Source organism: Oryx dammah, unplaced genomic scaffold (genome assembly GCF_014754425.2).
Source record: "Oryx dammah isolate SB20612 unplaced genomic scaffold, SCBI_Odam_1.1 HiC_scaffold_13, whole genome shotgun sequence".
Lineage (NCBI taxonomy): Eukaryota > Metazoa > Chordata > Mammalia > Artiodactyla > Bovidae > Oryx > Oryx dammah.
In genome coordinates this window covers 12,036,587-12,048,640 of record NW_024070197.1, presented here as the reverse complement: position 1 = coordinate 12,048,640, position 12,054 = coordinate 12,036,587, and the positions used below count along the sequence as shown (strand labels likewise).

The window sequence follows — 12,054 nt, the reverse complement described above, 5'->3', positions numbered from 1 at the left end:
CTCTCGAAACATGCCTCTAGCACTGAGGTTCAGAGAGCCCTGGGACCGCTCAATTTTTGGTGAAGCTGGAGAGGAGGAGGAGGAGGAGGGACAAACGAGGTGCCAACTGAAGGAGACTGTGTGTGTGTGTGTGTGCACGCGTCCATGTGCCTGTGCCTCTGTGGGTCATAGGGTATCGCTACAGCCATTGAGGTCCCCGTGGTCTGCTGTGGGTGTTATCTGTGGCTTGTATCCCTTAACTGTGTTAGTTTCTATGTCCATCTTCCGTGTGCTTCCTGGAGATGTCTCAGGATACCAGACTTCTCTGTGTCTGCCCTGTGCTTTGTGTGTGTGGTTCTCTTACACCTGTCCCTGGGACCCTCTGGGTCTCACACTTGGATGTGTGTCTCCGTGAGTCCTTTTGTCTACTTGCCTGCTGCCTCAGAGAGTCTACCTACGCCTACACTGGCGTTGTGGGTCATTGTGCGTTTCATGTGTACGTCTGTGAGTCAGCATCTGTCTGTGTGTCTTTCAAAAAGTTATGTCTGTGACTTATGCCTGGCTTTGCCACATCCCTGTCACTGTTGAGGCTGTGTGTGAGTGTATATTGGCTGGCTCGAGTGTCTCTGTCTCTTTCACGTGCAGGTGTGGGGGAAAGGAGCTGACTCTTCCTTTGGGCACTGGGGGGCTTCTGGGGGCCTCTGGGTTTGGGGTCTCGGGGCTTCTATTTGTCCAGGTCTCTGAGTCTGCCTAGGCTCTGAGTCTGGTATCTGTGGCTCCAGTGTTACCGAGGGCATGGCTCTCTGGGAAACACAGGTGTGGTCTTCACGGCCCTTATTTCACAGGGTGGAAACTGAGGCCCAGAATGGGAAAGGCCGGGGCCGAGGTCATGCCGCCAGGCTGGCTGGAGCAGGTGTCTTTTCCTTAGTTTGTATTTGCCTTTCATGGCCGTTGGCTCTGTAGCCACTCATTCATTTAGTCAGTCCATTCAAAGACCAAAAGCTGTTTCATTGTGTGTGTGTGTGTGTGTGTGTGTGTGTATGAGCAAGTGACAGAGACAGTCGGAGGACAGAAGGGAGAGGGGTGTTTCTCCCACTTCCTGTGTGTCCATCTGTCTGTCCCCTAGTGTCATCTATGTCCCTACTTGTCTCTGTCTTAATCTCTGTCCTTTGGTTTGTGGGCAGCTCGCACATCCTCTGTGCATCTGTCTCTCGAATATTCTGCCTTGCTCTCTCTCTCATCCTCTCCATTCCTCTGAGTCTGTCCCTCCCTCCCTCTCTGAATGCTTCCTCCTTCCCTTGGGGCTCTAAGTCTTCCTCTCTTGGGGTCTGCCTCCCTCCACTCCCTTGATTCTCCGGCTTCTCTCCTCCTCCTCCTTTGGCCTCCCTCTCCCGGCTCCCTGAGTTTCCGCCTCTACCTGCCACCTCGCAGGCCAGGCCCTCTATTTCTGTCACCATGCCCGCCCCGCCGGCTGCGTGTCACCCCCCCCACCCCCTGCCGTGCTGGCTCCCCGTCAGCCGTCCCACCAGCCTCGCTGTCCTGGGCAGGCTGGGGAATTCCTCCCGGTTCCTGGAAAAAACAACTGGTGCCGAGAGAAAGGCCCTCAGTCTCCCCTGGTGCCCGCCCCCCTCCCTCGGGCCTGGGGGTCTCTCCCGGAGTCGGCCGGCCCGAGGCAGGAAGCCCTGCGGTTTCTGGCTTCTCCCAGGCGGCCTCCGGATCTGGCCCCCGCCCCCCGGCCAACAGCCCAAATATTATTCCGCAGGAGGAGTCGGTGGCGGCCGGAGGAGGCCCAGGCTGAAAGAGGCTTTCAGGGCGGCCAGGCCTGGGGCTTCCTGTCCCCAGGCTCAGGCCTCAGGCCGCCCCAGTGGGGACCTCAGGTGGCCGGAGGGGCGGGTGTTGTTGTAGGGTCCTGGGGGGAGGGTGGGGCCATCCGTCAGGGTGTCTGGTGGCCACTGGCTCGGCCGGCGTGGGCAGGTGTGACCCCCACCCCAGGGACAGCCGGCGGGCGGCCAGTATGGAAAAGTACCACGGTCACACATGGGACGCATGGGCAGACATGAAGACGCTGGGGGTCAGGGATGGAGGGACAGCACAGGGACGCGGAGAAGCCTGGGCTGGGACAGATGGACCTGGGCATGGCTTGTGGCTGTGGGTGACGTGGTCCAAGGGAGGAGCCCGTGGGTGGGGAAACAGAGGGCGAGGCAGGGTCCCTGCTGTGAGCAGAGCCACCTGCCTCAGAAAACGTGAGATGATGATGGCGAAGAAGGAAGGAAAGGGAATAATAACAACAGTTACTAAGGCTCACCACGAGTCTGGCATCGTGGAAGCACCTGAGATTTAATGGAGCCAGTCCTTCCCACCACCCATTTTATTACTGGGGAAACTGAGGCATGAAGAAGTAACTTGTCCAAGGTCACACAGGTGGTGAGTGGGGAGCTAGAACTTGAACCCCTGATTTAGGGGCCCTAAATCAGGGCGCTGTTCTAGAGGGGTAAGAGCAGCACAGCGGGGCCCTGGGGCCCCGAGCCCTCCCCCATGCTCAGCCCCGCTCACACCCCGCAGCCGGACGCCGAGGGGCACCCCAGAAGCCAGCAGTCCGGGAGTCAATGGCAGCGTGTCCCTTGGTGTCAGCGTGTGGCTGTCACGGCGTCTGTAGGCTTCCGTGTTACTCCGTGATCGGCATGGTCAGTGTGTGAGCGTGTGTGGTGTGCGCCCGTGTGTCTCGGCGTCAGGGTCTTGTTGCTGGGTTTCCGTGGGTGTTTGTGTTGCGGTGTCTGCACGCATGTCCCCGCGCTGCCGTTGTCTGCAGCGTGTCTGACTGTGTCCTCGGCCTCTGTGTTTTGTCGCTGCGTCTAAGCTCAACGCCATGTTTGCCTGCTGCTGTGTGCCGGTGTCTGTCACCGTGTCTATTACAGCATTCTGTGGGTCTGTTTATGTCTCGGACGCTCTGGGTCTGCCTATATCTGTCCCTGTGTGTCACTGTGTCTGTCCCCCTATGTGTCACCATCTACCCAGGTGTCCCATGTGTTTTACTCACCATCCAGGCCACAGGTGGGCGTGTCAGGCCCACTGGTGCCCAGAGCTGCGGCCCAGCCCATCCCACCCTCGCCCTGCCATGGGCCAGGCTGGGCGCCTGTTTGCAATGCCTGCCCCAGGTAAACACCAAGATCCGGAACGCAAGGGCCACCTCCCTCACCTCCGCTGCCTGCCCCTTAGCCTGCCCTGGACTGGGCTGGCCCAGAGCCCCATGGGCGGCACCCCTAAACTGGAGATGTGCCTGACCCTTCCCCCACCCACGGTTCCCCACCTTCCCAAGCCCCCAGCCTTGGCCTTTGCCTGCCTGCCTGCCTGCTTTTCTTTGTTGCTCCCTGGCTGTCTGCTGGCCTCTCTGCTTCTTTCTGTCCCCACTTCCTCTCACCTGCATTTCTCTGTGGTTCATTCTCTGGAATGACCCTTGTCTTCATTCTGTCCCATCTACCTCGGACTCCTTCTGTCTTTTCTCAGGGAAATCTGATTTCTCTCCTTTCCTGGTCTGTCTCTGAGCCCACCGACTCTCTCTGCCACCTGGTTTTTAACTCGGGGCCACGATCTGCACAGTTTCTTCCTGTTTCTCTCGAACCTTTTAAGTCCCTCTCACCCGGAACTGCTCAGTCTTGGTCACTGTCTCTGAGGCCCCAGACCCCACAGGAGCAGAACTTTGCTCTCCCAGGGTCCTTAGGGGGGGACTGTGTGGCCCCCAGCCTCCCACCCCAGCCCACTGGTAGATATATATATATAAAGGTATATGTACATATTATTTATATCTGTACCCAGGGGCAGGAGGGGCAGACACTGGGGCCTTTGTGTAGCCGCTGCCCGCTGCCTGCCCGCCCGCCACTCCTCTCTCTTCGTCCCTGCGCCCGCCCGCCCTTACTCCCCCCGCACAGAAAGGTTCCTGTGGGGCCTGCCAGCTTCCTCTGCCTGAGGTGTGAGTGGGCACGCCACAGGGCAAGGCGGGCAGGGGGGACTGGGGGATTTTTCCAGCTCCTGGGAAGGTTTCCGGGTGGGGAGGCCTCTGGAAGGAATGGGACTTCTCAGCTGGGCTGCTGTCTGTCTGTCTGTGTCTGTCTGTCTGCTGTCCCTGAGCGTCCTGGGTCCTTAACCTGGCTTCTCCCTGGGAGTTTGTCCATCCAGCTAATGTCATTCTGACTCTTTTCTCTGTCAATCTGCCTCTTATTCCCTCCTGCACAGTCTCTGGGCGTATATACTAGGCCCTCTGTTGAGCCCTGGACACAGAGCTGAACAGGATGCTGTCCATCTCAGCTGATTCTTTGCTTTTTCTGTCTCATTTGCTTCATCTCTTCTCTCAGGGCTTGAAACCCTCTACTTGTTCCTATTAAAAGAAAATCCAAAGTCTTTCCTGTGGACCACAGGACCCTCAATGTGCCCCTACGATCCCGCTGACCTCAGTTGTATGTCTCTCCCTGTCGCCAGAGCTGCACTGACTGCCTGGCTGTTTCTGGAGCAAACCATGCAGGTGCCCACCTCAGGGCCTTTGCACATGCTATTCTCCCAGAGTGTTCCTGGCTTGCTCCCTCACCTCCTTTAGTTTTTAGTGTCATCTTAGAAAGCCCTGCCTCCCTTTTTAAAATACCAATCTCTGGCACTTCCCTAGAGGTCCAGTGGTTAGGGCTCTGCACCTCCACCACAGGAGGCATGAGTTTGATCCCTGGTTGGGAGCTGAGATCCACATTTTATGGGTCTGTATCTCCCACCTGAATGTCAGCTGCATGAGAACAGAGATGGCTTTCTGTTCCCTGCTGTATCCCCAGCACCTACAGCAGGGCTGGTCACACAGTGGGTGCTGAATAAACATTTCTTGAAGGGAAGAAATCCATTAATCTATCCATCCTTTAAACAGCCAGTGCTGGGCAAGACTGGGGATTCGGTGGAACTGAGACAGCCTTGATTCTGCCCTTATGGGGCTTGCAGTGCAGTTCTATTAAGATTTAGAATGCTCAAGGCTGGGATAGGGGAGCAGGAACCCAGAAATGGCACCTAACACAGACTGAGGGTCAAGGAGGGCTTCCTGGAGGACATGTCAGCAGAGTTAAGACCTGGAAGGTGAGGGCTGAGCCAGGTCTTAATATAGGGACCAAGTGACTCAAAGACCCAGCCCTGCCCTTATGTATTAACTCTTTAGTTCAAACCTGAACCTTTTCCTGATTTCACAGCCTCCCCGCTCCCGCTCCCCTCTTTATCATCCTCTTTTTAACTCTCAGTCTCTCTTCTCTCTCCTTTCTCTATTGTTGGCACTTCCTCAGTGTATCTCAGCGTCTCTTAACCAGTTGGGATATTTCTCTTTTCTGAATGTTTGTCTGTCTCTGTTTCTACATCTCCCTCATCTCTGAGGGTCTCTCCTTGATCTCTCCTTTTTTCTCTCTGGGTCTCTATCTTCTCTCAATGAGCCAGTCTCTACAGCTCCTTCATCACCTCTGTGGCCTCCATCTTTCCCTCGGTCTCTCTCTGTGTCCCTGTCTCTCCTTTCATGAAGCCTCTTCATCCACTCACTGATCCCCAAATCACTCCAGAGCCTCTTGGCTCTGGCCCCACCCTGGCCCTGAATGAAGATGGGCTGATCCAGCCCCCCACACCCACGCAGTTCAGGCTGTCTGCTCTGTTAATAGTTAACCCAACCTCTATCTAGAATACACACTGGCCAGGCTGGGGGTGACTCCCCTGCCCCCCACCCACCCACCAGCTGTTCTTAAAGGACCCGGTGTCCTCCACAGGTCTTTAGCCCCTAGTGGGGCATAGTGCCCTGGCGTCTGGAGTCCTCTTAACTCTGAGGCTGGGGTCAGGGGGAGCCACTCAATACTTGGGTCTGCAGAGCTGGGTCAGGGGAGGCCACAGATTGCCCAGGAGGGGTGCTCAGGCTTGGAGCTCCATCCAGCGTCTCCCTTGCCCCACGCTTATCGCCTTGGTGTATTTAATCAGGGGTGGTTTTCCCAGCCCTGCCCAGAGCCCAGGCTGGCAGTGCCAGGGGTGACAGAACACCTGAGACCTGGTGGCTGGGGGGAGGGAGGGGACCCCTCAGACCAAGAACTGAGGGTGCTCCAGCTACGGAGGACCAGGCCCCAGGGTCCCTAATATTTGGGAGCTGGGACTTGTGGGTGAGACACCTGGGTAACCAACATGGGTCGGGACGTTAAGGCCTTCCAGAGTTAGGTGATATAACAGCTGGGTTCCTGACACCTGGGGCAACCTAGGGCCTCACAGCCATCTGACAGGGCTGTGGGGGGGTGGGGTGGGCAGGACAGTCACTCCCCATCTCTCTGGCCATCTGCTGGCCTTTGCACCCCGCTTTCCCCCCTTCCCGGAATCTTCACGTCAGGGTCGCGCGAGGGGCGGGGGGTGGGGTAGGGAAGGCCGCTGGGGTGGGGGCTGGGCTCTTGGGGCCGCCCCCTCCCCTTAACCCCTGCTTTTCTGCAGCCCGCTCAGGCCCCGCCCCCTGACGCCAGCGAGCAGGAAGTCCTGGTTAATAATCAGCCGGCCGGGACAGGTGCGGGACAAGGCCGCACACATCAGAGGTGACCGCGGGGGGAGTGCCTTCCACCCGGCCAGTCACGGTGTCTCAGGGAGGCCGCCCTTGAGGCCGATCTCGAGATGGGCGTGCAGTTCAGGGCATCAACAGGCGAGCAGCAGTCACCGTCTTCCCAGGGACCCTGTTTAGTGCACTTCAGGAGGTAAATGTCCTCGCGCAGTTCCCCCTAGCAATCTGGCCTAATTTTCTCCCTACCCAGCAAGAACTCACAGCTCGTCCCTTCTGGGAAGCCTCTTTCCACTCCCCCTTGGGGGCACTGTGTCCTCTACCTTCCGGGGATGGGCCAGACGGGAAACCTAATTCCCGAGCTTGGCTGTGGCAACCATTCAAGAGCCATCCCCTTCCTCCGCCCGGGTCCCCGCGTGAGCCTTAGTTCTGGCATCTGGAAAACGGGCTGATGACTAGAAGGCTCGGCCAGCCTTTGTAAAAACAGCCGGTGAGCCCACCTGAGTGAAGGGCGCCACCTGGAGGCTACAACGCGACGTCCTCTCCCTTGCAGGTTCAGTTTAGTCCCAAAGAGGGCGCAGCAGCATCGCACACAACTAAGGGACCAAGAAGGAAAAAACCCATCTTTCGGTTTATTGAAGGGGGAAAAGGGGGTCCCCCGGGGGGGGGGGGCAATAAAATGCTTTTGCTTCATTTATAAAGAGCGAGATTTCAGGAGGCCCCTTCTCAAGGAGGAGGGGGCCGCCTCTCCCTCAACTACAAGCAACAGCAAAGCCAAGCCAAGGAGGGGAGAGGGAAACCAGAGGGGTCAGGGGACCCCAAACACCCCCTCGGACAGAAGCTTTCTCCCCCCACCCTCAATGCATCTACCCCAGGGGACCCATCTGGGATAAGGAAATGGGTATGTACACAGGTGAGGGAGGCACAGGCCTGGGTAGGGGAGGGAATAATTTATCCGCAGCAGCGGTGGGTAGCAAGGGGTGGAGGGGGGCGGGGATGGATGGGCAGTAGACTGGTGGCAGTGGTGGCCTAGGGGTCCCGTTCTTTCTTAACCTTGATGTCTCCAGCAAGGATGGTGGCGATCTCTCCCTGCATGAAGGCCCAGGGGACAGAGGAGCCCACTAGCGGGCACTTGTCTCCGCTGGGGCAGTACACCTCTCCAGCAGGGCCCTGAGCCTTGATGAACTCGCGGGAGCAGGGAAAACAAAACTTATGTCCGGGCACTGAGGGGCACTGGACGAAGTGGGTGTCTTCCAGACGCTCCCGGCAGAGGGTGCAGCACAGGGGGGCCCCAGGGGTCGCCCCGGTGCCACTACCACCCCCGCTAACAGCTTCCGCCCCTGCTGTGGGGCTCACTTCTGCCTCACCGTTGCGGGCCACTAGACGATGCTGGGCTGGAGGTGGGGCCGTGGAGGAGGCAGCGGGGCTGGCACCCCCGGCGCGCACAGGGCCCCCACTCCCGGCAGGGTCCTTGGGGGAGTGGCCCAGGGCCTCGGCTACGTTCTTCAGGGCGGCGATGGGGGAGGGCACACCAGGGGTATCAGCGGAGAATGGGCCACCGGGTGCCACCCAGTGCCGCTGCTGCTGCTCCTCTGTGGTCATCTTCCCAGCTGCCTCGCCCTCGGGCTCAGGGGAGGCCTTGCGGCGGCGTGGAGTGGGAGCCAGATTCCGGGATGGGGCTCGTGGGGGAGGGCCGCAGAGGGCTGCAGGGGCCGGCTCTGGATACTGCTGGGGCAGGGCCTCGGCGGGTGCTGGCTCGCGGAAGCTGCGGACCCCATCCGTGAGCAGCTCTCCCAGCTGGCGCCATTCCCCAGAGCCGTGCCGGCGTTCATATTCGAGGTACTTGAAGCCTGATGAGGCCAGCGCCTTGCCCGGCTCGCGCAGAGCATCATGAAACATCTGGCGAGCGACTGCCAGGACTCCCGCGTACACGTTGCCAGAACCACAGGGGTATTCGGTGAAGAGCTTCAGCTCGAACTCGTAGCCTGGCGGGCGGGCAGTAGCATCGAAGGCGAACACACGTCCCACCAGCCCGTGATCCTTCTTGAAACGGACATTGAAAGGGGCGCAGGCGGACAGCGCCAGCAGTTGTTCCCGCACGGCTTTGGGGCGCCCGTGCCATTCCTCTGCCCGGCCCCTCATGGCCTCGTTCAGTTCTGCCAGACAGTCCGCATTCCTCTGTTGCTTCTCCTTCTCGAAATCGGAGCCAAAAGCTGGACGGGCAGGACTCAAGCCGGGTGCCAGCGTCAGGCCTCGGCTTCCCAGGCCAGACACCGCAGCTGCTAGCAGGCCGGGGGGCACCAAGCCGGGCATGGAGCCAAGCAGGGCCCTTCGCGCCCCCTCCGCCACAGCCTCTTCACGGCCCAGCCCATTGGCCAGGCGGGACCCTAGGGTGTACTCCAGGGCGGGCGAGGGCAGGGGGAGGCGGCCCGACGATGTGGCCCTGTCATAGCGGTCCTGGCCGGAGACAGCGCCGCCTGTCCCCGACGGCTGGGGCTGGGCCTGTGGAGGCGGCAACTGAGGGCCCTGTGCGGCGGCAGCAGCCAGGTCCTTGGTGGCCGGGTGCTTGAGGGCTGGGGGCCCCGGAGAACGGCCCTCGGGGAGCACGTGGCTGCGCTTGAGCTGGCGGGCGGCATCAATGAGCAGCTCGATGCGATCCGCGCCCTCGAAGTTCACGCATCCGCGGCACACGGCTTCACTGAAGTCCCACACCATGGCCCACGGCATCTTGGGCAGGTCGCACAGGTAGCACCACTGGCGGCGGGACGCCTGCACGGACGCCATAGCCCCCGCACGCGCCCGTTCGGGCTCTCGCCTTCCACCCGCCGCCGCCGCCGTTCGATCCGCGCCGCCGCCGTTTGATTCGCGTCCCCGGGACCGCGCCAGCCACAGCCAGGCCTTTCGCTTGGCCTCCCCGTGGATCCAGGCCCGGCCCCCCTTCCCCGCCCCCTGGGCCCTAAGCCTTTTTCCTCACTCCCGCCTCCTCGAAAAGACTGGCCGAGGCACGTCGGCGCCCCCGCCGGGTCCAGGCTCCGGGCCGCGGCGCACAGCTCGGGCCCCGCGATGGGCCGCGGGCGCCGCCGCCTCGGGCTCCCGCCTCTCCCGCCGCCGCAGCCGCCGCCGCCTCTTTCTGCCCCAGAGGCCGCTTCGCAGGGAAAGTTACATAACGCACCGGCAAAGCCTTCTGGGAAACGTAGTCCCGCAGGGGCCTGTTCTTAAAGGGGACGGCAGGCTGCAGGAGGGTTGGGGCTCGCCGCCTCTCCGCTGTGCAACCGTGATTACTCCTCGCCGCGGGGGAGGGAGTTTGGTCGCTCCAAGCAGCTGGAGACCAAGGTTGGGGGCGAGGATGTGATACGGATGGTGAGAGCCACCGAGGATTCAGAAATTGCGGGAGGTGGACAGGCATCCGGTTTCTACTCCGACTTGCTGTGCAACTTTAGGCAAGTCTTGCCTTCTCTGAGATTCAGTTCCCCGCCCTTCAAAAGGTGGGCTGGCTACCGGTTACTGAAGGCAGCAGTTTGTGGGGCGGGGGCGGAGGGGCCTTAACTGGAAGGTTTCAGTGGGTAGGGAGGCGGACAGGAAGCTGGCGACTCAAGCGTTGGGTAGGGCTGTCCACTTGGCACTTCGTCTTGCCCAGAATCTTGGGTATCAGACTCTTGACTGGGGCAAGCGAAATCCGGAGGAGAGAACTCAAGGTCTCCGCGTCAGTTGCTTTATCTGCCAAAGGGAGTGGTCGAATGCCCCTAACTGTTGTTCCAGTTCAGCCGGCGCGCTCTGGTCTCCAAAGGGTTACACTGTCAGTTTCTGCGCACCCCGCCGAACTTCACTACAATTCCCGAAATGCTCCGCGGGGCGGACAAACCGACGCACTTCCGCCGCCTGAGGTTGCTCGAGGCCTTCACGATTCCCGCTGTCTGTCCACAACCCACCCCCCCACCTCAATTTCTGGGGTTTCTGAGCGCCGGGTTGAGAGGAGCTCTCGACCTCGACGGCTCACTAATTTGGAAGGAGAAAATGAGGCCAGAGATAGCAAGAGTTGGAGGTGGGGCATAGTTTCTGGGGGAGCGAGAACCAGACCTCGTTTTTCCAACCTTGAGTGCTTACTACCTGATAGGCAAAAGCAGGCTTTTGGGACCCTCGTGCTTCCCGGCGATGGAACGCTGCAGGGCATGCTTGGAGAAGGGGCGTGTGGAGGAGAGACAGGTTTCCAGATTCTAACCTACATCAACCTCTTTTCTCTAGGCCTGGGTCTGTTGTTGTCCAGTCGCTAAGCCTTGTTTGACTCTTTGGCTACCCCATGGATTGTAGGCCGCCAGGCTGCTCGAAGAAATAGGCACGAAGACTGGAGTGGGTTGCCATTTCCTTCTCCAGGGAACCTTCCTGACCCAGGCAGGCATCAAACCTACATCGCCTTCATTGGCAGGCAGATTTCTTTACCACTGAGCCACCAGGGAAGCCCGGGTCTCTGTTGTGCTCCAAGTATATTAACGACTTGCCAGGGTTGCATTCATTAGCAGTTTTCAGACTAATCAGGGAACGCCTGCTTCCCCTCTCCATCCCGTTGCAGCCGTAGCAGGTCTATTTCTGTTACCCAAACTTCAGTCTCGATGCACAATTCTGTTTACCACTGTTATCATTAACATTTTTCTTGAAGTTAACTCCTATGGAAAAAGGCTATTTACTTCTGCCTTATCCTACGCGGTATTATGTGCATAATTACAGGTTTTAAGTACTAGGTTCATTTTTACAAAATAAAACTATGCATATAGAGCCATTAAAAAGACCATCTATGTATCATGTAAAATCATCTTTGGGTTATTCTTTAGTAAATATTAAAGAGAGAGGGATTCAAGAGTTCCAGCCAGACAGGTGAACTGCATTGGGCCCTGACAAATTTAGGGCAAGCCTCTAAACCTTCTCAGGAGAAAATGGAGACTCCGGCTTTTCATTGGGTACCTTCAGGTTAAAATGCACATTGCTATTAATGCTGAACATGGAGCCTGGCATAGAAAAGGAGCACCATAAATGAAAGTTGTTTTTAAGCTCCTGTTACTTCAAAGACGACCTGTGATGGGCAATGCTGAGGAGCTAAGATAGCTCAGGCCTTGCCCTGACAAGGCTCACCTGGAGGCAGACATTCAATTTAAATGTACTCAAATGATTATTTAACTCCCTTTCTTTTATAACTGCTGAGGGAGAAAGGAGGGAGATGTCAGGAAAGGCTTTCCTTGAGGGGGTAATATTTGAACTGTGACCTGAAGGATGAATAGGATGTAGTTGTAGCCGGTAAAGACAGCTAAATCTTTATGCCCATATTACAGATGAGGACAATAAAGGCCAGTAGTTACAGAGCTGGCCGGGCAGCACCAGGGCTTGAACCAGGTCTGAGTCCAGGGTGATGGCTATTACCTACTTAGCTACCAGGTTCTGCAGCCAGTTTCCCGACTTCATTAAACTGTAGGGGAAGCAGGCTTCAAATAGATAAAGGCATGTGTTCATTTAGGGACCACAGGGTGCTGAGGGAAAATCTAAGCAGCAGACCCATC

The 12,054-nt window shown here is 58.4% G+C and overlaps 1 protein-coding gene across 1 annotated transcript; it reads right to left on the bottom strand.

Annotated features, from left to right (window-relative positions):
• Positions 1–7,113: 7,113 nt before the first annotated feature.
• IRF2BP1 (interferon regulatory factor 2 binding protein 1) lies at positions 7,114–11,946 on the bottom strand. Its single transcript, XM_040252490.1, has one exon. The coding sequence runs from the start codon at positions 9,290–9,292 to the stop codon at positions 7,538–7,540; it is 1,755 nt and encodes a 584-aa protein (XP_040108424.1). The 5' UTR covers positions 9,293–11,946; the 3' UTR covers positions 7,114–7,537.
• Positions 11,947–12,054: the final 108 nt, after the last annotated feature.

Bases quoted from the DNA above. Each gene is read 5' to 3' on its own strand.
- IRF2BP1 (XM_040252490.1), bottom strand. From the start codon at position 9,292: ATGGCGTCCGTGCAGGCGTCCCGCCGCCAGTGGTGCTACCTGTGCGAC.